The sequence below is a fragment of the Arabidopsis thaliana genome, chromosome 4, assembly GCF_000001735.4.
Source record: "Arabidopsis thaliana chromosome 4, partial sequence".
NCBI classification, from domain to species: domain Eukaryota; kingdom Viridiplantae; phylum Streptophyta; class Magnoliopsida; order Brassicales; family Brassicaceae; genus Arabidopsis; species Arabidopsis thaliana.
The window spans coordinates 6,473,030-6,494,693 of record NC_003075.7 but is presented as its reverse complement, the minus strand read 5'-3'; the positions used below and the strand labels follow the sequence as shown (position 1 = coordinate 6,494,693).

Here is a 21,664-nt window from a genome sequence, read left to right as displayed (position 1 = left end):
AAATAAGTTTGTTTATATAGAGAACAAACTTTGCCGTATCATACAAGGAATCTAAATTCCAACTTTTTTTCCTCTTTTTTCTTACAACGTTTTCCTTTTTTTTTTTTGGAAAAGTTTATTATTTTGTAATCCTAGAAGGGTATATATTCAATCTAGTATTTTAAGTGATTTGTGTATTTTAAGGGTATTTAAATTTTATCATGGATTTTAAAAACTCTAATAAAATCCAATGTTATTAAAATTTAAAAATCTACCTTAAACTTCATTGTTATTAAAAATAGTTTGTGGATTTTATTCTTATTAATTTTAAAGGATTTGAGAAGATTTGATAAGACTTCTTTAGTTAAAAATACAGAAATCCAAATCTCATGATTTTAGATGGAATTGGAAAATATTTTACAATAAATCACATCAGCTTCTCTAAAATCATCAGAATCATATAACAGTTACTATTTTGTTTTTCTACCATCAATAAGAAAAAATAACAGTTAAAAATAATTAAAAGGACATAACTTGTAAACACCAACTATACTAGAGATTTGTGTATTTTCGTTGTTGGAACCAACTTGGAATTATGCAAAAAGAATTAAAATATAATTATGCAAAGATAGATTTAGTTTAGACATGGAAATTCAGTTATCGATTTAAACGGTTAGGTTTCTTTTTTTATATATTATTCTTCCGTTTTTTATACCAAATAGATACAAATTTTATTTTGGTTTTTTGTTCGGTTTAGGATAAAAATTATAAGAAAACTAAATTTATTAATTAATGTTATAGAAAATTTAGTATATATGATGAATAAACACTAGGCAATACCGAATCTCTCTAACGCCATCACTGCTATTGATTATCGTCGCCTTTTTGTAAACTACACTGTTTTTAATTATAATTCCTACTTCCCACGAAAAATGAAATATATTCGAACATGAAAAATTATAACCTAGATGAGACAAGAAAAATGAAAATTTCTTGCTAATTCTTGTTTCCCAAGTAACTGAAAAAAAGGCTTGTGCAAAAGGTTAATGCTCCAATTTTCATGAGGTCATGCAATGTTACTCCGGATACGAACTCATCCAACGATAAGCCGAACCAATCATCCACACAACTATGTTCCCAGCTTCCCACTTTGGTCCCAAGCTTACGTTACCATATTTGGCAAATCTTAAACATTCATTTAACTCTTTATAAACACAACTCTCTCCATCCCAATGATTGCGACTTGTGACCCTCTAAGATTATGGCCAATCCAATTATAAATAAGGTTGTTTTGGTGGGTCCAAAGACCGTGGACTTAAACGGACCATTTGTGTAAAAACAGTTTAGTTTTGAAAAGAGATGTCTAGTGGTATAGTTTTGTCGGAAAAAGGTTTATTTCACACTGAAATTTTTCATCGTACTGTACTTTTCATATAACTAACAAAGTCACAATGGTTATTACAACCTGAAAAACTAAAATATTCAAATAACATGCATGAACTTCACTAAAAATGGCTAAATCAAAGCTAATATTGACGGAAATAGTCAACGACGGTTTATTGTGCTGACTCGACTGAGAACGTGGCAATGACGTGGTATCACAAGTCGTTTTGGTCACAAAATAAATATTTTTTAAAAGTATAATCTTTGAAATGAAACTTTAGATTATATATCTTTTTGGTACGAATTAACAAACTCTATTCTTATTATTAAAAACTCATTTCTACCAAACATTATAGAAATTTGTACATGCCAAGGTCTTACTTTAATGAATAGCATATAATATTTACCACTACATATATTATTAATAACAAAAAATACTATCTATTATAGTTTACTTAGAGAATCTTATAAGTATATCAATTTTGTTACTAATATATTTCCATTTAAAATGGTTCAGGAGGTGGTGTAAATTTTATTTTTAGTAAGTTCGATTTTCTTTATGCAATTAGATACTTTTCAGTACGTTCGATTTCATTTGTCTCTGGAGCGAAAAAATTTAAAATTATTTTTGATCGTTTTCAAAAATGTGATGCCACGTCGTTGTAACATCACCATCCGAGTTAGCAACGGTTTAGTAATTTTCGTAAAAATCAACTTCGAATTAGGCACCTTTATTGAAGTTCATACAGGTTATTTGAATTTTTTAGTTGAAACTTTGTTCGTAAATGAAAAAGTACAATGGAAAAGTTTGGTCTGAATAGGCCTTTTTCCCTAGTTTTGTCTCAACTGTTTTTTGAAGAAAATTTGATAATATTCATAAGAAACAAACTGATTTTGAAAAGTCCTTATTAAATAGAGATAAGCTTTTTTGGATTCCTTACAATATAGCTAAAGAGCCAATTCAAGATTGATTACAAAATAGACTCTCTTTAGGTTGTTGGAGCTTTGAAGGCGTCTAGACAGCTCGCAGTAGCAAGTGATCTGTTCCAAAACTTGTCCCAATACTCAACAAACGGGTAGGTTCTGTAAATGGCAAGAGAGTCTTGTTCATTGACCAGCTCGTGTGCTGGACCAATCACTGCATCTGTTGAAGGGAAATAGAAAGTCGGAATCGATAACCGCTCGTTCTCGGTGTTTACTACGGCTCTATGGAGCACACTCTTGTATTTATCATTGCTTATGACCTAAAACAAGGAGACACAACCATATAAAAATACTAGTAAAGTTAAACAACGGATTCTGATTTGTTTTGATTACCAAACCTGCATTTGGTCGCCGATATTGACGATGAAAGTGTTGGGAATTGGACTAACAGCGACCCATTTATCATCCTTAAAGACTTGCAAACCAGAGACTTGGTCTTGAAGAAGGACAGTGATAACGGTTGGGTCTTTATGTCCGGGAAGTCCGTAAGTTAGCTCGGGTTCTGGACACGGCGGATAGTAGTTAAACGCCATGTGTTGAGCGTGTTTGCCTAATATATTGCTTATATGGTCGCTTTCAAGGCCTAAACTCTCTGAGATGGCCTCAAGAAGTCTCAAAACCAAAGCTCTTACGCTCGTGGCATATTCAGCTGTGACTTCTCTGAAAGAGATGGGACTAGATGGCCATTCTTCGATGAAATCTTCTATGGGAAAGCAATGGAGTCTAAGGAAGTCTCTCCAGTTCAAGACTTTGTCTGCGCCGACGTTGAAACTGGTGGAGAGTCTCGTTGTCTTTGTTGGATCTGCGGAGTAGTGTTTGACTCTTTCGCTCTCGGGTTGATGGAAGAACTCTCTCGCAACGGTTTGCATTTTATTGACGGTTGTATCTGGTACTCCATGATTCTTGATCTAGAACATAATAAACAAGAAAATTTGAAACAGAGCAAACGTGTATCACAAGGAAAACAGAGATCGTAGTGTGTTGCAAGGAAAACAGAGTGAATTTGAAACAGAGAAATACTAACATGGAGTTACCTGAAAGAAACCATAAGTGGAACACGCACTAGCAAGTTGTTGGACAATTACGGCTCGATTAGGTCCATGGAGGTCCCGGAGATCGATCAGAGGGATGGAATCGCCAGAACTCTCGACCTCGGACAAGTTCGGACGGTCGGAGATTGGTCGGACATAGTTTGAAGGGATGTGAACGGAGGAGGCGAAATCAGACACTAAGAGCTTAGATATTGCAGAAGTTGCCATTTAATGTGTTTGGTAATGTAATTTTGTAATGTCAAAAGATGAAATATAAAGGGACAGAGATCTATATAATATACACAAGTGTAACGTTTAATGCGTTTATAACAGAAGTTACATGGAGGTGTGACATCAACAATGGTGACGTCATTCTCCGTTTTGTGCCGTTATATGGACGGCAGTATTACTAAAGTAACACTTGTACATAATTGTATTATTTAGATTAAACAATAGATAAGTTGTCAATGTTTTGTATGAGTGTATATGAATTAACAAAGAAAAACAATGACTATGATTTTTGTTTGTTTTTTTAATTGATTTCGAGTCTTATCTTAAGTTGAAAAACATTACAACGTTTAAAGCACGGTTGATTCGTTGACCTGCCAAATTGAGCTGTTAAATCATGCCCACCAAATACGTTAAGGAAAACTTTTAGTGAAAATGTGATTAAGATTGCATTTTAAATCTACAATATGTGATCGTCTTTCGGAGTTGCAAATGGGTGGTGTTAATGATAGTACAAAATTGTTAGTTCTTTTGTGCATCGGATGTAATTCCCTAAAGTACGGTTGGGCATTCAGGTATGTGGGTCGGAATATTCGGGTAAAATTCGATCGGATAAGAATTTTTTGGGTAGAAAAGTTTAGGACCCAATAAGATAAATCTAAAATTTCTGTTTTGTTTCGGTTTGGATCCAATGGGGTTCGGGTCGGTTCGGATATATAATTTTAGAACCGCTAAATACCAAAAAAATGGGTATCTTTGAGATTCAGGTATTTTATAGCCAAATATCTAAAATTTTATCTAAATACCTGAATATTTTACCCAAATATCTGAATTTTACCCACATAACCGAAATTTTGTCCCAATATCCAAAAAACTTATAAGTATCTTGCGTATAAAAATATTTAGTCTTAAGTATTTACAAATGTATTTAGTTTTTGGTAATTATTTTTAGATATTTGGATATAAATGTATTTAGTTCAAATATTAAATATAAAATAAGATTTTATATATATAAATCTATGAATAAGTATATGTAATTTCGGGTAAGCGGATACATGTTCGAGTATCAGGTTCGGGTTGGATTTTACCCTATACTCACGGGTACGACAATTCAAGACTCAATAAAGTAAATAGGTAATATCCGTACTCGTCCCAAACCGATTTTTTGGATCGGTTTCGGTTCAAGTATTTTAGTCCGGATTTTTTGCCCAAGCTTAATCTAAAGATTAGCTCAACTGCTCCAGGTACTGGATGAGATTATAACTACAATACTTAGGTGAACTACAAACATGTGATCGCCTTTCGTTCCTTAACTATATGTTCATATTTAAAATATTCCAAATCTAAACTCATACTAATCGTTAAGAAGTAAGAACTATAAGAAAATATTTAACTATGTTTAAAATTCGTATTGAAAAATTCAAATTCCGATGTCCCAACCTGAAAGTGAATAAATCAACAATGAAACCACGATATTTAAAGTTATATGTTTTTGGTCGACGTAACTATTGAGTTAAAATATATACATGTGATCTGCTATTGTATTTAAAATAAATAAAAAGATATAGGAAACTAATATCAATATTTTGTTCCTTAGTTGTATGTTCATATCTGAAATATTCCAAATCGAAACTCATACTAATCAGTTAAAAACTATAAGAAAATAGATATTTTTGATATGACATTTGACAACTATAATTAAAATCATGATTGAAAGATTCAAATCTTGATATCCCAACATGAAAGTGAATAATTCAACGATAAAACCACGATAAAGTAATATGTTTTTGGTCGACGTACGTAACTAGTTAACAGATATAACCTATGGTGGAGAACACGTAAATTAGTTGTACATATCAAGAGTTATTACCAAATACATTAGTTAGGCGGTGTATTGGATTAGTAATTTTTAGAAGATTTGGAGAGATGTTGAAAAACACGCATGATGATTTGGTGGATTTTGACAAGATCTTATGTGATTGAAATAAATTTTTGATTGTTATTTGGTGAGATTTCATTACTATTATAGTATTTTCTTACCTCAACTAAAGCGACAAGTTCAATTAAAATATAAGTATGAATACTAATTCATACGTGAACAAATCGTTAATTAAAATTTACCATCTAAATTTATGATTTTGTGCAAAATTATACATTTCTTGTCATGGTGGCAAGAAACTATAATAGATAATGTAGACCATGTGTGAAACGACGTGAATGATACATCATAGTGTTAACAAACAATTTTATTTTATTTTCAGTTTTCTAAGTGATATAGAATAAAACATTTAATCTTATATTTTAAATCAGTTTGAGTTTTAATGAGTTTTTGGATGACTTTAATGATTTTAGGTGAATTCTGAAATTTGTATGATTTGTTGTTAAGTCTCACTTAACACCACTTTTAATTTTTTAGTAGGGACACTTAACACCATGTTATTTGGATCTTTACATTTTTAACGAATTAAATTATCTAAAAAAAAATTTAAGTCATCAAAAATTCAATGGTTAAAATGTTTCCAATAATATTAGATTTTATAAACCACTACACATAAATAGTAGGTACATTTTAAGCATACTCACGACCATAGAAATTTAATATTAGTTTTTTGGTAAGGTTTCACGATGGAAGAATATGCTGAAAGTGAGTATAAGAGTTTTGGAGAATCCATTGGAAATATATAAATAAATATATATATTTATTTATGTTTATACACAACTTTTAAAAAACAAAAACCAGAATTGAAGGAAATGAAAAAAAAAACAGTTTGTTAACATTATGACTTGACATCCACGTTTTTTACATGTGCGTGTCCACGTCATCAAAATTTAATAGTTTCTTGCCATTGTGGCAAAAAAATTAGATGATTTTTGCACGAATTCGTAAGATTGGATAGTAAATTTATATTAATATTTTGTTGTAGTATAAGTTAGCACGATGATTGATTATAATATTTGATGTATGCCTCGAACATATCTCTTTTACGTGGAGTATGAAAAAGCCTTTGTTCCGTATTTTGTGTGATATTTTATTAGTTTGCTATGGTAAACGACTGAAACTTAAGCATTCCTCCACCTCTGAAATTCCTTCTCTTAGGGAAATTACTTGTGGAGAGATATGTTGAAAGTCTTTTCTTCGGAATTACTTGTGGAAAAATTGTGTGTTCGATGTTGATAGAGCTTATCTTGAGGAATAGGGAGTTAACATGCAAATTTACTCTTACACTTTTGGAAACTATGATATGTTCTGTGTTCAAACAAGTGTTCTGAATTTATCTACATCATTAAAAAAATTTGGCTCAGTGGATTTTCAACTAAACTTTGACCCTGAATTAGAGAGACGTTGTTCAAGTTATTTTGTTTGAAAGTTACATGAGTTTCCAACCCAAAATTGATTGGTTATATGTGGAGTGGATCATGTCTCTTATATTATATTCAAGGTATTTCTCATCTTTCAAATGTGGAACATTACATGCTACCTAAGGATTATGGACCTTAATCTCATGGCCCAGTAATCCTTACTTTAATCTCTAACAACCTCTCTCGAGATAATAGCTATACAACAATTAATCTCGGAGATTTTATGACACCTCTCTCATGGATCCAAGGTGTGGGCCCATCGCGAACTTGATTACAGAAGCATTTGGATCGTGCTTTGATACCATATTAAAGTTACATAAGTTTTCAACCCAAAACCAATTGGCTATATATAAGTAGAGTGACTCATATCTCTTATATATTACTTAAAATCGCTCTCACTTTTCAGATATGGGACAGTACATGTTTCCTAAGGATTATAAGTTTTATTTTCATGGTCAGTAATCCCTACCTTAATTTCTAACACTTTGTAAAGACCAGACAACACAACCATCACCAAAACATATCGTCCAAATTCATGTTTTCTAACATGTTTGTGATTGTGATAGTAGTATAAATCGAACTCAGGAAATAGCGAATCGATGCCTTATCACAGGAAATATCACTTGTATGCAAGCGTATGTAGTTTCCTTCCTTGGAGCTGGTTCCTAGAATACTGTATCAGAAGCATCGTATATTTATAAAATCCGAGGTTTGAATCTTAAGCAACATAAAAACTTTCAACAAAAGAAATATTATTATTAATTTTGTTTTAAAAAAAAAAAAAAACCTTTTCTTTCTCTGGAGACATAGTCAGAAACACGTCAGAAAGTATCATTCGTACGAGAAATATTGTAATTATAAATATAAATCACACTTACTAAAATGATCAGCAAAAAGTTTTCTTCGTAGAGTGGTGGAAACAATTTGTTTTTAATTAAGAGAAGAAAGAAAAAGTAGTATAGACGCACACACACATGAATTGGAACGTTATACATATAATATGAAAAAAACAATAATGTGAACTCTAAGATCCCTACTAAAGCATCAGCAAGCACTTGCGTGAAATCCACAAGCGATACGATAACGTAAAATATATTTTCGACGACTTTTTTTCGCTTTCACTGAAAAATGTTATAGTTCGACTTTGAGTTGCACAATCGTCCAATAACAAAAGAAAACTTTTAATAGATTTAATAATATAAAAAGACCCACCTTTCCTACTTATTTGTCAGAAACCTAATGCATCTGTTTTATAGCTTTTATTAGAGGTTATAGTCGATTTCTTGTTTCGCAAGTTTATGCTAAAACGGCGCCATAATTTTGCCCAACTACAAATCTATTGGGCCATATTTTCGGGAAGCTTCGCTATTATTTAGCTAGACAGCCTAAAACTTGTTTTTCAAGTTTTGAATCTCTGACTTCTTATAACTCGAATAAATAAACCCTAACTTTCATCATAAAAAAATGAGCATGATGCAAATCTTCAGCAACACGCAAAGTGAATTCGCGTTTACAATAGCAGACCTCGATTCTTCTGCTCCTACTACAGAACCGGAACCTTATCGTCTCCGAAGAACTGTACTGTTTAGGCTCGAAGTGGTTGTGGATCATACACCAGCAAGCACTACTGTTCTTAAGCAATGGCAACAACAAAAAAACAACAACAACAATTGGGGTATAATTTAAACCCTTCTTTGGTGAGAGGTATTTTCGAGAAGCTCCACGATTCCAAGTGCTTTTGTAAAGCCCTAGAAGTATCAGAGTGGTTGATTGAAAATAGGATCTGTAATAGCCTCCCGGAAGATTACACAGTTTGATATCAGATAAGTTTATACCTTGGGTGAAGAGAGACGAGATAAAGAATGAAGAGTATTGAAGTGTAATAAGCTCTTTGTTGAAGCTTGAAGATGTAGAAGGATCTTCAATAACCACCGTTAATGGTTAATTTGGTCACTACATGCAATGTAGCCGAAGGAAATATTATCATATAAACTTTTTTTATCAAGTGTTTTATGTATTTTGAAGATGACATGTTACATAGCTTGCTGCGACTAAACCTGATGTTGAGATATATAATTAACATGGACAAGAATATTAATGTAGCTAGAAAGTCATATGTTGTAAGAACTTGTTACTAGGAACACTATGTTTTGGGATTTAGTTTCCTCAATATGAAATCCACATTGGATATATATTCTCAGCAGCAATGATGTTTAAACATATTTAGTTTGGATAATAGGCATTGATGGAAGCTGAGAATCTACTTAACATGAGCGACATGACCCTCAAGTCTGCGAGATCGATTTCTGTGTATCATTCTACTATTGCTCCTCCTTGAATGACTTCTACAATATGTGCAAGTGTAAATATAAAAACATAATGATTTCAAAATGTTGCAAGAACAGTTTGTTTTACTTCTCAGGCAGATTTGTTCATTAAAGAAAACTATACTGATCTTGAAATGGCAACACAAATGGGTATTTGAGTTCCAATCAAGAACTAAGGACCGGCCTAGTCATGACGGATGATTGATTCGATAGTACACTATCTTAGGCGGTGGATGCTTTGAACGAGTCAATACAGCTCTCAGTATCAAATGCTGTGTCCCAAAACTTTTCAAAATATTCAGCATATGTAAAGTTTCTGTAAATAGCAGGAGAGTCTTCTTCCTCATTGATCAGCTCTTGTGCTGGACTAATCACAGCATCTTCAGAAGGACAGTAGAATGTCGGTATCGATATCCGCTCCATGTCGCTGTTCACAACCGCTCTGTGAAGAACACTCTTGTATTTTTCATTGCTTATAACCTATGAGGAGAAACAAGCACATAAAGTAAGTACAAAGAGAGTGAACAAAACAGATGATTTTTTTTTCACTTTGTCTCCTAATTACCTGCATTTGGTCACCAAGGTTGACTATGAAAGTGTTGGGAACAGGATTAACAGCGATCCATTTACCATCTTTAAACACCTGTAAACCAGAGACTTCATCTTGAAGAAGAACAGTGATCAAGTTTGCATCTTTATGCCCCGGAAGTCCGTAAGTTAGCTCTGGTTGAGGACACCGGGGATAGTAGTTAATAGCCATGTGTTGACCATGTTTGCCTATTGTATTGCTTACACGGTCTTTCGCAAGACCTAAGCTCTCTGAGATTGCCTCAAGAAGTGTCAGAACCAAGGCTCTAACGCTTGTAGCGTATTCGGCTGTGACTTCTCTGAAAGAGATCGGTGTTGAGGGCCATTCATTGATGAAATCTTCGATAGGGTAGCAATGGAGTCGAAGGAAGTCTCTCCAGTTAGAGACTTTCTCTTTGGAAACGTTGAAACTTGTGGAGAGTCTCGTTGTCTTTTTGGTATCTGCTGAGTAATGCTTCACTCTTTCGCTCTCTGATTGCCGGAAAAACTCTCTTGCCGCATTCATCATTTTTTTGATCGTTTCTTCTGGTACTCCATGGTTCTTGATCTGGAACAGAGGAAACAAATCTAGTGTAAAATCATGAAAGAAAGAAAAACAGTATTGCAAAACCCTAGTGTAAAATCAAGAAAAGATAAGAGTGTTACTCAAGAAACCAGAGTATAGGAGATTAAAAGTGGATTGTTTGTGCACTTACCTGGAAGAAGCCACAAGAAGAGCATGCATGAGCAAACTGATTGATAATGTCAGCTCGATTAGGTCCATGGAGGTCGTGGAGATCGATTAGAGGAATAGAGTCGCCGGAAGTTTGAACCTCGGACATTTTTGGACGGTCAGAGACTGGTCTGACGTAGTTTGAAGGGACGTGATCAACGACAGAGGCGATGTCGGATACGAGGAGTTTTGATGCTGCCATGATTGGTTTAAAATCTGAAGTGAGAGCGATAATGAGAGAAAGAGAGAGATATGTTATGGTACAATATCACATGAGTCATAGTCTCAAAGATGTGTTATATAAGGACAAGGACACCGCACGAGTTTTATACTTTGTCCTTTTTAAGTAAGAAATCTGGTGACATGTTTTATCTACGGAAATGATTTAAGTATTTAACTACTCAAAAAAGAAGGAAAAATAAATTAATAATAGAAATTGTAATCTTTATCATCTTATCTCTTTGTCTTGGGATTTTTGCCATTTGCAACTTTATTATATATTGTGTACACAAGTAACGTATTACTAAAAGTTTTTTAAAAAGGAAAACCAGAGAAACTGTAACGTTTATCTATTTTTTGGTCATTTGTAACTTTTATCTTTGTTGTACGAGAACTTTTATAAAATTGGAAAACAGGTTTTGCATGTTAGTAAAGAGACAAAATAATTAATATACAGAAATAATTTAAAATATATATTTTCGATTTCCCATGCTGCTAATAAAAGTTGTAACATTGATTTTTTTTTTGTTTTGTCATTTTTAACATTTGTCTTTATATGTATCAAGAGTATATCACTACTAAAAACTAAAAGAAAGAAAAAAAAGTTTGCATGCTATTAATTATACATAAAATTTTGAATAAATAAGAATTTGATTGTAATATATAAAACATTATTTTAACTAAATAAATTATATATGTTTTTCATCTAATAACTATTAATTCTATAATAATTAATAATATTATACGGATTTATTCCGGAATGCTTTTTAAAAAAACATTGAAAAACAATTATTTATCTATGGACACAAAAATAAATTGATTTGTTTTACATTTGCTCAAAAAATCGCTAGGCGCTAGTCAGACGGTGAGGGTGGGCCTAGCCCCTAGCAGAAAATCAAAGATTATACGTGGATTAATCAGGATTAGTTTTAGGATAATTTAATATTTTTAAAACATATTAATCTATTATAATTAAGAAATTAGTATAAAATTATTTTTAAAATTATATTAAACACATAAAAACAAGATTTTAGGTTCAAATTTATGATTTTTCATACAAATTACGAATATAAGTTGGATATTAAAAAATTTTGATTTTAAAAAATGAAAAAATAAAAATGGGCTAGGCACCCTCTAGACGGGTCTAGACGAAAAAAATCGGATCAACAATTAATCTTTCCGATTTGGACAAAATTGCCGCGGATCCCATCTGATCACGCCTAAGCGGCTAGGCGGGCAATTAATTGAACAAGGTATTAAACTATGGATAATCAAAATAAAATAAAATAAAAGGAAAATAATGAATTAATATTTATCTGTTTTCTCTATTTTAATTCTCATTTGTAACTTTTATTGTTGTATATACAATATATTACTAAAACAAAAACACTAGGCCCATGAAAAGTAAAAAAAGTAAAAACTTGAAAAATGGATTTATTTTACTAAAAAAGGGATAAGGTCCATAAAAAGTTTTCTTTTCCAAAAATCTCTATTTATATTGGGTGAAACCTTCATGACACAATCAACAAACAAACAAAAAAAACCGTCAATCGAGAACATACATATCTCTAACCCAACTCTCGCTCAAAATCTTATCTCATTCAACAGATTTATGATGATACATTTTGAGTAGAGTCACCAAATCCTCTCCTTGCCTTTCGAGCAAATCCGGTTTTTTCTTACCGAAAAAAGTGAAAGTGATCGCCTCCCACCTGTTCCTATATCAAATCTCACCAAAACAAACTGATAAGAGATCGATTAAACATAGTCTCCACTTCCAAACCTAATCTTTTGTGTTGTTGTCATCGAATGCATGCATTGACGTTTCAGATGACTGTGTCTTTTCGATAACTTAATGAAATTGATTTTTTCACAAGATAATTTCTAAACCTAAACAAATCTATCATTTTTGAATTTTCGTTTAACATTAAACTCACATCTAATTACTTCACAATACTTAATGGGGTTGACCGATATCAAGTGTTGTTTCGAATTTCTAACTTGTGTTTATGTTTTTTTTTTCTGTTTTTAAAGTTTCAGTCATTGGCCAATTGTGTTTCTTCCGTTGATCAGTTTGTTTTCATCTCAAATAATCAAGCCTATGGCAAGGTAATATTCAAATCTTTCATTTCTACAAAGAAAATCAGAGTATTATCAATACATATATCCGTTTCTCAATAAATATCATTTCACATAATTAATAAAGTATATAAAAAATATCTCGTAAAAAGCAATTATTCTTGGTATTGTATTTATTATTTTTATATTTGTTTAGAATTGGATTGGAATTATGTATTTTCTATGGAAATTCATATTGAAATCTAAACAATACTAGTCATTTTAAAACAGAAAAATAATTTGAAAGGAGTAGTAGCAATTAAGATTGCCAGTGCACTGGTTATTGGTATTAGTTAAATATTTTAGACCACCGACCGCATTTAAAGAAGTAGTTAATATGTATAAGACAAAATAAGAAACAATTATTGAAAACAAAAACAAAAAAGAAAAGACCATTAACTCTAGATTCACATTGTGACATGGTATTTAATGAAAAGACCATTAACTCTAGACCGCGTTATTGAAGATATAAGGTAAAACTACAAAAAATATAACAAATTGAAGGAGCCTTTAAATAATTAGGCAAATGTTATATCTTGCGTTCCTGCCTCCGGGCATGATGTGCTAAACATTTGTCTACCAACTCTTGCTTTCACTTGCATTGATAAACCAAATACGACCAATTTAAACACATGAACCTCAACCTTAATGTTGGCCTAAGAGTCTCCTAATTGAATGATCCAAGATTGAAGTAATCAAAAAAGGCAGTACACCTATTTCAATGACAAGGCATTTGTATGAAATTGGTTAGTATATTTTTTTTCTAGACGAGAATATTTAAAAACGTAACGTACGCAATATGACGTCAAAAGAAACAACGCAGCATTTATGAAACGATATTGTATTGTTGTGCTTGGTTAACCAAGTGACATTAATACATTAATTCGTTTTTATGTACGTTTATAAGATTTCGTTTTTAAACGCACCAAAAATATATAAAACCATCTTTGCAATGAAGGAACTGCTTACTACACTGCTCGCTTGTCCAACAAAGGTTTTTTAATTGATCTTTCGGGAAACTTATGATTCCAATGGCGGTTTTATCGAATGGTCACCGGATTTTGTTGAATTCATCATATTTTGTCAAAACAAAATTCAGATCTTAGAAAAATTTATAACATTGATTTGTAAAAAGTGTATAAGATAGTCCTTTGGGATTACCTTATCGTTCAATGGACCATAAAAATAGCTCGTTTAGGTTCCATTACTTTCCATCGGAGTAAATACATTAGTCCAAATAATTCGTTTTCGTAAATATATAAGCCTAAATAATTGTGTCCACCAATTTGTATGTTGGTGTGTTTTCACTTGCACACTGGTAAACTAAAGACAACCAATTCTAACGCATGGATATTGGGGTCGTTTAGCTAAGGGACAAAATTTGATAAATAATGAACTTAGAGACAATTAGTTTTTCTATCTTTGTAAAAAGACAAATAAAGTAAATAAATAGATATGAAGTTGAAAAAGTTCAAAAAAAAAACAGCCTCAGCTTTTGCCTTGCGTGATAGAACGAGTTCACGGACATGCAACGAGCAAGAGCGAGTTGACATGCATTTAATAACGGCTAGACTAACTTAATCGCACACAGATATTAACAAATTGTCTGCTTGTATAATATTGACCTTTTAGTGCTTTATATATGTGTTTTCACGTGTACACATTCTAGAATCGTATAATATCTGTTTGTATGTTAAAACTTCTCCAATCTGAAAAAAAAAACAATAATTAATAGTCTAGCCGTTACTAATATGCATGTTAACTCGTTCTTTTTTGTTGTATGTGTATTATTTCACATGACAAGCTTTAACCTTTAAAATGCACTCAACTCGTTCCTTGCACAAAAAGTCAATTGAATATACGTATTGTCCCATACGCAAGGCAAAAAAGCAGAGATAATTATTATTTTTTTAAATATTTTCCAACGTCAAATCTATTTTTTTTGTCAATATACCTTAAAAAGAAAAAAAACTAATTGTCTCTAAGTTAATTATTTATTAAATTTTGTCTCTTAACTTAACGACCCAGAAAGCCTCCTTGGTTCAATGGTTGATCAAGGGTTCATTAATACTTATATACTAAGAGGTTTGGAGTTTGAATCCCAGCTACTGCAATTTATTAATAGATTTGCAGATTAATTGAGGCAAGTGTGCAGGAGATCTACAACGATGTACAATTATAGCCGTTCGCCAGGATTATACGCAGAGAAGATATTTTTGGTATCCATCAAGCGCATGGAGAAGAAGAATGAGGTGTCGTATATCGTGGATCTAATAAGGGAAAGAAATTATGCATAATAAAATTGTCTATGTAACAACTCTCGTAATCTGTAATAGAAAAAAAAAAACTAAACGACCTAGATATTCATGCGTTAAAATTGGTTGTTTTTTTAGTTATCAATGGAAAACACACCACATCAGAATTGGTGGACTTGGGCTAATATATTTATGAAAACAAATAGTTTGGGGCTAATGTATTATCTAATGGGCTAATTAATAAAACTTAAACGAACTATTTCTAAGGCCCATTAAACGATAGGGTAAGCCCAAATCACTATCTTACGCCCCTCTTTATATTCATCGCCACTGAAACTGAGAAAAGGGTTAGTTTCGCTGCGCTGTTTCAAGGGTTTTCGTTTTTATCTTTTCCTCCGAAGAAGAAGATAAGAGGTTGAAGAAGAAGAAGATGCCAGGTCCAGTTATTGAGGAAGTGAATGAGGAGGCTCTTATGGATGCCATTAAAGAGCAGATGAAGCTCCAGGTATTGTAATCTTCTTCTTCTCTATTTGTTTTTTAAGAGAATCGATTTTTGTTCGATTTTGATTTGGTTTGTGTTATGGAGCAGAAGGAGAACGATGTTGTTGTTGAGGATGTGAAAGATGGAGACGAAGACGATGATGATGTTGATGACGACGACGATGAGATTGCTGATGGTATTTTTACTCTTTTACTCGATTTGATTGTTTTCGTTTGGTGGTTTAGGGATGTTTCTGGAATCATGTTGTGGATTTGTGATTGAATCAATCTGTTTCGAGTCTGGATTAGGTTTTCTAGGTTTTGCTATGTATGACATTTGTTAGGGTTTTGATGTTGTTATTGTTGTTGTTGTTGTTGTTTATGTGAAGGAGCTGGTGAGAATGAGGCTTCCAAGCAAAGTAGAAGCGAGAAGAAAAGCCGAAAGGCGATGCTGAAACTCGGAATGAAACCTGTTACTGATGTTAGCAGAGTGACTATCAAGAGATCAAAGAATGTAAGTAATGACCTAATTGACTGTATTCCATTATTGTGTAGCGATGTTTGATTCTGTATGTTATTGTATCATTTAGGTGTTGTTTGTCATCTCGAAGCCGGATGTGTTCAAGAGTCCGAACTCTGAGACCTATGTGATATTCGGTGAGGCTAAGATTGATGACATGAGCTCTCAGCTACAAGCACAAGCTGCTCAGAGGTTCAAGATGCCTGACGTTGCGTCTATGATCCCCAACACTGATGGTTCTGAAGCAGCCACGGTTGCACAAGAGGAGGAAGACGATGAAGATGTTGATGAGACTGGTGTTGAAGCCAAGGACATTGATCTTGTGATGACTCAAGCCGGTGTCTCGAGGCCCAAGGCTGTTAAGGCTCTTAAAGAGAGTAACGGAGATATTGTTTCCGCCATTATGGAACTCACTACATAGGTTTTAGTGAGTTGCAAAAGACTTGTGATGGTTCGTCTTTGTTGCTTCATTTCTGATTCGGTTAGCAATTTTCTCGAACATCTCTGTTTCTCCACTTTTTTGAGGCTATTTCTTTTTACCTTTCTCTGAGCCATAAACAATGTTGCTTCACATCTATAATTTGAGACGTTTATGTCTAGTGTTGTTAACTCTTTAGCAAGAAAGATTGATGAGTAATCTCTTTACATATATTCATTGAAATGTAGCTTCAAAATACAAATTTGGTTCAAGAAACAAAGCTAGATTTGTGTATAAAGTATTTCAAGTTTCTACAACACAAAATACAGATTCAAGTCTTTGTCTAGAATTGACATGAGTGTCCCTCTTTTCGACCTACACATACATTTGCTAGCAAAACTTCTCTAGCTAGTAACACCGCCTCGATTCAGCCGCTTGAATTTCTACACGCTAACCTGCAAAATCGAAAGCAAACGCTCAATAGGACCTCATAGAAAGAGAAATCAATCTTTGACATTGTTGCTATGAAGTAAAAAAGTTAGGATGATCTGATGTCACCTTATATAACTCTTCACTAATTGCTCAAGATCTTGCTTTTGAAAGAAATGTTTCATGTTCCATCAACGATCTCTCTGCCTTAGCCTTGAGCCATAAGCTTTTATAAAAACACACCTCTGGGTTGATTTGCTCTTCTGTTTGATGATGATTTCTTATAACCTGCACATTGTGATAACGATGGTCTACAGGCTTTAAAACCGAACAAGAATGCTTCGATGATCCTTAAAAGTAGTCAAGAGAACATACCTTACGCATATTAGGCAACGAATATAAATCACATGAACTATGTACAGCACTTGCATAATCCCCACTATGCTCCTGAACTCTGTTATTGATATAGGAGTTGAGATTCTGCACAGTACAGTTGATGAGATCAAGATACTGCTCATTTGGTAAATCCGAAGTTTCTGAACTGTGTACATGTGTTAGCAACTCTGACAATCCATGAATCGTCGTAAGTAGTTTCTTAACATCCACTTTTTGAGATGGTGATGATGTGGAACAGCCATGTCTATCACCAAAGTCATTTGCAGCTTGGTTTACCTCACAGCCATATACATTTTGTTTATGATCTGCTAGTGAGAACCGAGGAGCCAGAGGATTTAGCTTCTTCCGACCATGAGACTTGTTGCTGGACCTATCCAATCTTGTATTAGAGTATCTATTCCTTAAACTGCGGTCGACCACTAAAGAATGTGTCCCAACAACCTTAAAAGTATTAAGCAACATACTGTCTGAAGAACTTACACCAGAAGTTGAGCCAACATTTGTCTCCATAGTTAACATGTGATCTGCTGCACCGTGCTTCTCACTTAGTTTTGCACAAGCAGGAACAAAAACAGGAGCTAACGGATCCAGCTTTTTAGACTTTTGGAACTCGTTGCTAATATCTAACATACTCATAGTGTTGGAAACACTATCTTGAGATACTAAACCCAAACTCTCATCTGCATCATGGATCAGGACGCCTATTCTAGTGTTTTGGTTGGAACTGTTTACTTCAATTTCTCTCCCATTCTTGTTTAGGTTCTTCTTAGCATTGAATGGTAGAAACTGAGGTGCCAAAGGATTCAATTCTTTCCCTACACAAGTCCAAATAAATCATTCACAAGTGTCATAGAAGAGCACATTACAGTAAATTCTCTCCTAAGGGATTCAAGAAACTCTTACACAACACATAACAAGAACAAAACCATAACATTTCAAGAAAGACAAAAAAAAAAAAAAACCTTTAGGAACAGTGGTCGCATCATTATCATCATTGGGACTAATCTTGTGGTCTTCGGATGTTAAGAATGAGAAATCGAAAGTGAAATCACTCCATAAAGAATCTTCAGGATCAGATTCAGAAGCAACGAAAGAAGAAGATAAGGAAGAAGAACTTATAGGAAAAGGAGATAGACTACTACGATCACATTGCTTCATGTTTTCTTCTCTATGGATTCGAAATTTTGTTTGTGGATAGAAAGAAAGAAGGGAAGGGATTTTGCAGAGACGACGAGCTTCATCAACCTTGTCCTACCCTTTTCACTGTGCTATCTGTGATTAGTGATTACCAATGTTTTCTAAACCAAACTCCGACAGTAAACCGGACTACATTTCGGTTCAACCGGATTCGACCATTGCTTGATTGATTATAATTTATTTAATGTAACTTATGTAGTTTTATAAAAGTAAAACTAATTATACCATATTTAACAAAAATATAAAATCATTTCTTTTTGTTCAAACTAAAATATTAAGTTTAACAATATTACAATAATAATGAAGTGATTATTTATTTTTTACTATAACCGAATAAAATAGTATAAAGATAATGATCGGTCACCAATGATAAAAATAAACTAATTAAACATCTTTAAGTCAATACAAATAATTTCTATCAAGCTGATGACTTACTTACTTTCTTTCAAGAAAATTGATTCAATAATTAGACTAACCCGAAAACGTTTTACTTTAAAAAGATATTGTACTCAAAATTAAAATTGAAAGTCTTCATAAAATGTTTCATGAGAGACCAAAAATTTCATATCTTACATAATATTATTGCAAAACACATTTGAGGGAACTAAAAATTCAGAAAATACAAATAAATAATTAACTTAAATGGAGATCAAACTCATTACACATCGAAAACGATATATAGAACAAAAACATATTAGTGTTGCACAAAAAAAAACATATTAAAAACTGAAAAACAACAACCATGAAATGACATTTGCAAAAGTGAATTAAAGATAAATATAAGCAATATGACATTTAACCACTATAAAATGACGTTTCTAATACAAGTAGGGAACACTGGACTTCTCTTATTCTTTTATAGTATTACTAGTACAATATGATAATAATTACAGTTTACTTCTCCACAAGTTTTAAGTCATTACGTATGTAGTTTACATGAGACGGCATGCATTAACGTTATCGTCATTGAACATATTACTAACCCTGTCGTCTCCACGAGAACCTACGGGGATATTACCATGTTGTTCTGTACCATTGTAGCCATGTCTATAATAGTTATAGCTCTCTTTAAACTCTTTCGAAGGATCTACGAAATAGTTTTGAGTAGATGTGAAGTAAAGTGGAGGTTCAGGGTATGGCGAAAACTCAGCTCTCTTCCCCGCTCGCCTCACGGCTTTGAGTACTTTGTTTCTGTCAACATAACCCACCACTCTCACTCTTCCTAACTCTTTATCCACCTCCACTGAGTCAACTCCTAAAATTTAATCAAATTCATTACATCTAGTCTCTTTTTTCGTTCATTACACTAATCTTGTCTTTAAATTTTAAAGCAAAGCAATTAGTTGTTACCTCGGAGTTTGGAGATCGCGTTCCTAACGATCCTGACGCAACCAGTACAACACATTCTTACCTTCAGCTCAACCGTCTAGTAGTCCACGAGCCACGAATGTCAAACTCAAAAACTTTAGTTTTCTTATGAGAACTTTGGATATAAATAAAAAAAGTAGTATGGTATATACTATTATCAAAATGATCATTAGTAAATTATTAGCACTTTGAAAACTAGATGATTGTGTAGGAATTGACATTTAAATCGAGATAATTTAATCATGGCTAGTGTAAAAGGGAAGGTAGAGAAATATGTGGAAGGATTCCAAGTGTGGTTCGCATCGATATAACACCAAGGATATAAAACTTTATTCTATATGCTAAGAAAATTTTGCATTCACATGTATAAACGTTTATTTTTTCTTTGAATATAACTTAACACTAAATTCAAAAAAAATAAAATATAAACCAATCGGTTCTGCAAATATCAGCTTTTCAAATGTCATTAATTGGAAAGCTTGACTATTAATGGTATAGTCCATCAATGATTCGTTTATCAAAAGAATTTCGTTTGTTTTGCTAATCTTCTTATTCTTTTGTTTTTTGAATATTATGTAAAATTATTCGGAAAAAAACTGTTTTACATCAAGTGCGGCTTGTGTTTAAGCAAAATTTAGAAAAGTGAGAGATGTCTAAAATGCATCTTCTTATACTTTCAATTAAATATGTTTTCTAAAATGCATCTATGTAACCACAATTATTTGAATATAGGGATGAAGATCTAAACCATATCATAACCATACCCAAAATATTTATAAACCATTCTACAATGAGTACTCAACTCAAATTTATATTTTGGCCCCAATTCGGCAACACTCATGTCTAGTCGAAACCAAATCAAAGGATTCAAACGAAACCGACCGACCCGAAAACCAAATGTTCATGCCTATGATTTCCGTTGCGGTGAGGAGAATGAGCAAGGATATCTAGAGAAAGAAAAAATAACCTGCAAAGAGAGTGGACGTTTCCTAGACATCCTGAAGTAGCTTATATGTGCGGTGGTTCTTGGATTAGACACAGGACGGCTACGTCGAAAGAAGAAAATTCTTGCAATGATAGAGACAATGGACCCGAGACTTTTCACTATCAAGGAAGACATCTACGACTATAAGATCGAAGAATTTAGAAAAGAATATTGAAATATTGGATTCATTATATACATGATGGGAATATATAGACAGGGATAGTTGAAAGCTTTGGAGATAGGAGAAGAGACACATTGCGACAGGAGTAAACAAGAGACTAACATTAATTACGGAAAGGAATATGTAGAAACTGAGATGATGATGTTATGTAAGCTAACTTAGCAGCTTTTTTTGTTTTTAAATCTCGTGATCTCTTAGATACACGTCGACGCTCTTGCACACTTGTGTTTTATTTATTTATGTATTAATATTGTTTCTTTAACAAAACAAAAGAAAGATTAATGTTGTTTTTAGTTAGAAGCAGGGGTTTGGCCTTATGAAGAGGAAAAGTATATGTACACGTTCTGATGTTCATAAGAAATTATTGAAACAATCAAAGAAAAGCTGAAGATTTGTTTTAAATATGACCGATACCAACGATCTCGTTGACTTGGCTCCACCTTTCTATTCTTTATTTTTATTTAATAGTGTAATGTTTTAGACTAAACACAGACGAAGGGTTTCAA

General features: G+C 32.9%; 5 protein-coding genes and 3 long non-coding RNA genes across 10 annotated transcripts; 2 read left to right on the top strand and 6 right to left on the bottom strand.

The window, feature by feature from the left end:
* Positions 1-2,115: 2,115 nt before the first annotated feature.
* AT4G10500 (2-oxoglutarate (2OG) and Fe(II)-dependent oxygenase superfamily protein) lies at positions 2,116-3,677 on the bottom strand. The gene is made up of 3 exons (NM_117118.5): positions 3,381-3,677; positions 2,685-3,254; positions 2,116-2,606 (listed from the first exon to the last, which is right to left on the bottom strand). Exons 1-3 carry the CDS (start codon positions 3,603-3,605, stop codon positions 2,352-2,354), a joined length of 1,050 nt encoding a protein of 349 aa, NP_192788.1. The 5' UTR covers positions 3,606-3,677; the 3' UTR covers positions 2,116-2,351.
* Positions 3,678-8,448: 4,771 nt separating this feature from the next.
* Positions 8,449-8,852, bottom strand: AT4G05795. The gene is made up of 2 exons (NR_141914.1): positions 8,653-8,852; positions 8,449-8,589 (listed from the first exon to the last, which is right to left on the bottom strand). It is a non-coding gene; the product is annotated as an other RNA (long non-coding RNA).
* On the top strand, positions 8,449-8,954 carry AT4G05790. Its single transcript, NR_141913.1, has one exon. It is a non-coding gene; the product is annotated as an other RNA (long non-coding RNA).
* Positions 8,955-9,333: 379 nt separating this feature from the next.
* Positions 9,334-10,827, bottom strand: AT4G10490 (2-oxoglutarate (2OG) and Fe(II)-dependent oxygenase superfamily protein). Its single transcript, NM_117117.3, has 3 exons — positions 10,576-10,827; positions 9,858-10,427; positions 9,334-9,772 (listed from the first exon to the last, which is right to left on the bottom strand). Exons 1-3 carry the CDS (start codon positions 10,792-10,794, stop codon positions 9,515-9,517), a joined length of 1,047 nt encoding a protein of 348 aa, NP_192787.1. The 5' UTR covers positions 10,795-10,827; the 3' UTR covers positions 9,334-9,514.
* Positions 10,828-15,522: 4,695 nt separating this feature from the next.
* Positions 15,523-16,818, top strand: AT4G10480 (Nascent polypeptide-associated complex (NAC), alpha subunit family protein). 2 transcript variants are annotated; one of them, NM_117116.4, is made up of 4 exons: positions 15,523-15,689; positions 15,774-15,861; positions 16,054-16,178; positions 16,255-16,818. In NM_117116.4, the coding sequence occupies exons 1-4, from the start codon at positions 15,615-15,617 to the stop codon at positions 16,603-16,605; spliced, it is 639 nt and encodes a 212-aa protein (NP_192786.1). In that variant the 5' UTR covers positions 15,523-15,614; the 3' UTR covers positions 16,606-16,818. The 2 variants fall into 2 exon arrangements, with proteins under 2 accessions (NP_192786.1, NP_001078369.1); NM_001084900.1 differs by having other exon boundaries at positions 15,529-15,689; positions 16,057-16,178.
* Positions 15,839-16,075, bottom strand: AT4G05785. The gene has a single exon (NR_141912.1). It is a non-coding gene; the product is annotated as an other RNA (long non-coding RNA).
* AT4G10470 (uncharacterized protein) lies at positions 16,811-18,710 on the bottom strand (the record flags this gene model as incomplete). 2 transcript variants are annotated; one of them, NM_117115.5, is made up of 4 exons in its annotated part: positions 18,390-18,710; positions 17,407-18,242; positions 17,161-17,319; positions 16,811-17,057 (listed from the first exon to the last, which is right to left on the bottom strand). In NM_117115.5, exons 1-3 carry the CDS (start codon positions 18,583-18,585, stop codon positions 17,185-17,187), a joined length of 1,167 nt encoding a protein of 388 aa, NP_567357.1. In that variant the 5' UTR covers positions 18,586-18,710. The 2 variants fall into 2 exon arrangements, with proteins under 2 accessions (NP_567357.1, NP_001328556.1); NM_001340671.1 differs by lacking the exon at positions 16,811-17,057 and having other exon boundaries at positions 17,185-17,319.
* Positions 18,711-19,259: 549 nt separating this feature from the next.
* On the bottom strand, positions 19,260-21,147 carry AT4G10465 (Heavy metal transport/detoxification superfamily protein). The gene is made up of 3 exons (NM_001084899.2): positions 20,960-21,147; positions 19,975-20,050; positions 19,260-19,879 (listed from the first exon to the last, which is right to left on the bottom strand). Exons 1-3 carry the CDS (start codon positions 21,110-21,112, stop codon positions 19,557-19,559), a joined length of 552 nt encoding a protein of 183 aa, NP_001078368.1. The 5' UTR covers positions 21,113-21,147; the 3' UTR covers positions 19,260-19,556.
* Positions 21,148-21,664: the final 517 nt, after the last annotated feature.

Excerpts from the sequence above, each read along its gene's own strand:
- AT4G10480 (NM_117116.4), top strand. The coding sequence starts at position 15,615 with ATGCCAGGTCCAGTTATTGAGGAAGTGAATGAGGAGGCTCTTATGGAT. Across the intron at positions 15,690-15,773 it reads AAGAGCAGATGAAGCTCCAG|AAGGAGAACGATGTTGTTGT; the intron begins GTATTGTAATCT and ends GTTATGGAGCAG. Across the intron at positions 15,862-16,053 it reads CGACGATGAGATTGCTGATG|GAGCTGGTGAGAATGAGGCT; the intron begins GTATTTTTACTC and ends GTTTATGTGAAG.
- AT4G10465 (NM_001084899.2), bottom strand. The coding sequence starts at position 21,112 with ATGTCTTCCTTGATAGTGAAAAGTCTCGGGTCCATTGTCTCTATCATT. Across the intron at positions 20,051-20,959 it reads AACGTCCACTCTCTTTGCAG|ACGGTTGAGCTGAAGGTAAG; the intron begins GTTATTTTTTCT and ends GTGGACTACTAG. Across the intron at positions 19,880-19,974 it reads CGCGATCTCCAAACTCCGAG|GAGTTGACTCAGTGGAGGTG; the intron begins GTAACAACTAAT and ends ATTAAATTTTAG.
- AT4G10490 (NM_117117.3), bottom strand. The coding sequence starts at position 10,794 with ATGGCAGCATCAAAACTCCTCGTATCCGACATCGCCTCTGTCGTTGAT. Across the intron at positions 10,428-10,575 it reads CTTCTTGTGGCTTCTTCCAG|ATCAAGAACCATGGAGTACC; the intron begins GTAAGTGCACAA and ends CCTCTGTTCCAG. Across the intron at positions 9,773-9,857 it reads ACCTTGGTGACCAAATGCAG|GTTATAAGCAATGAAAAATA; the intron begins GTAATTAGGAGA and ends TTCTCCTCATAG.
- AT4G10500 (NM_117118.5), bottom strand. The coding sequence starts at position 3,605 with ATGGCAACTTCTGCAATATCTAAGCTCTTAGTGTCTGATTTCGCCTCC. Across the intron at positions 3,255-3,380 it reads CCACTTATGGTTTCTTTCAG|ATCAAGAATCATGGAGTACC; the intron begins GTAACTCCATGT and ends ATTATGTTCTAG. Across the intron at positions 2,607-2,684 it reads ATATCGGCGACCAAATGCAG|GTCATAAGCAATGATAAATA; the intron begins GTTTGGTAATCA and ends TCCTTGTTTTAG.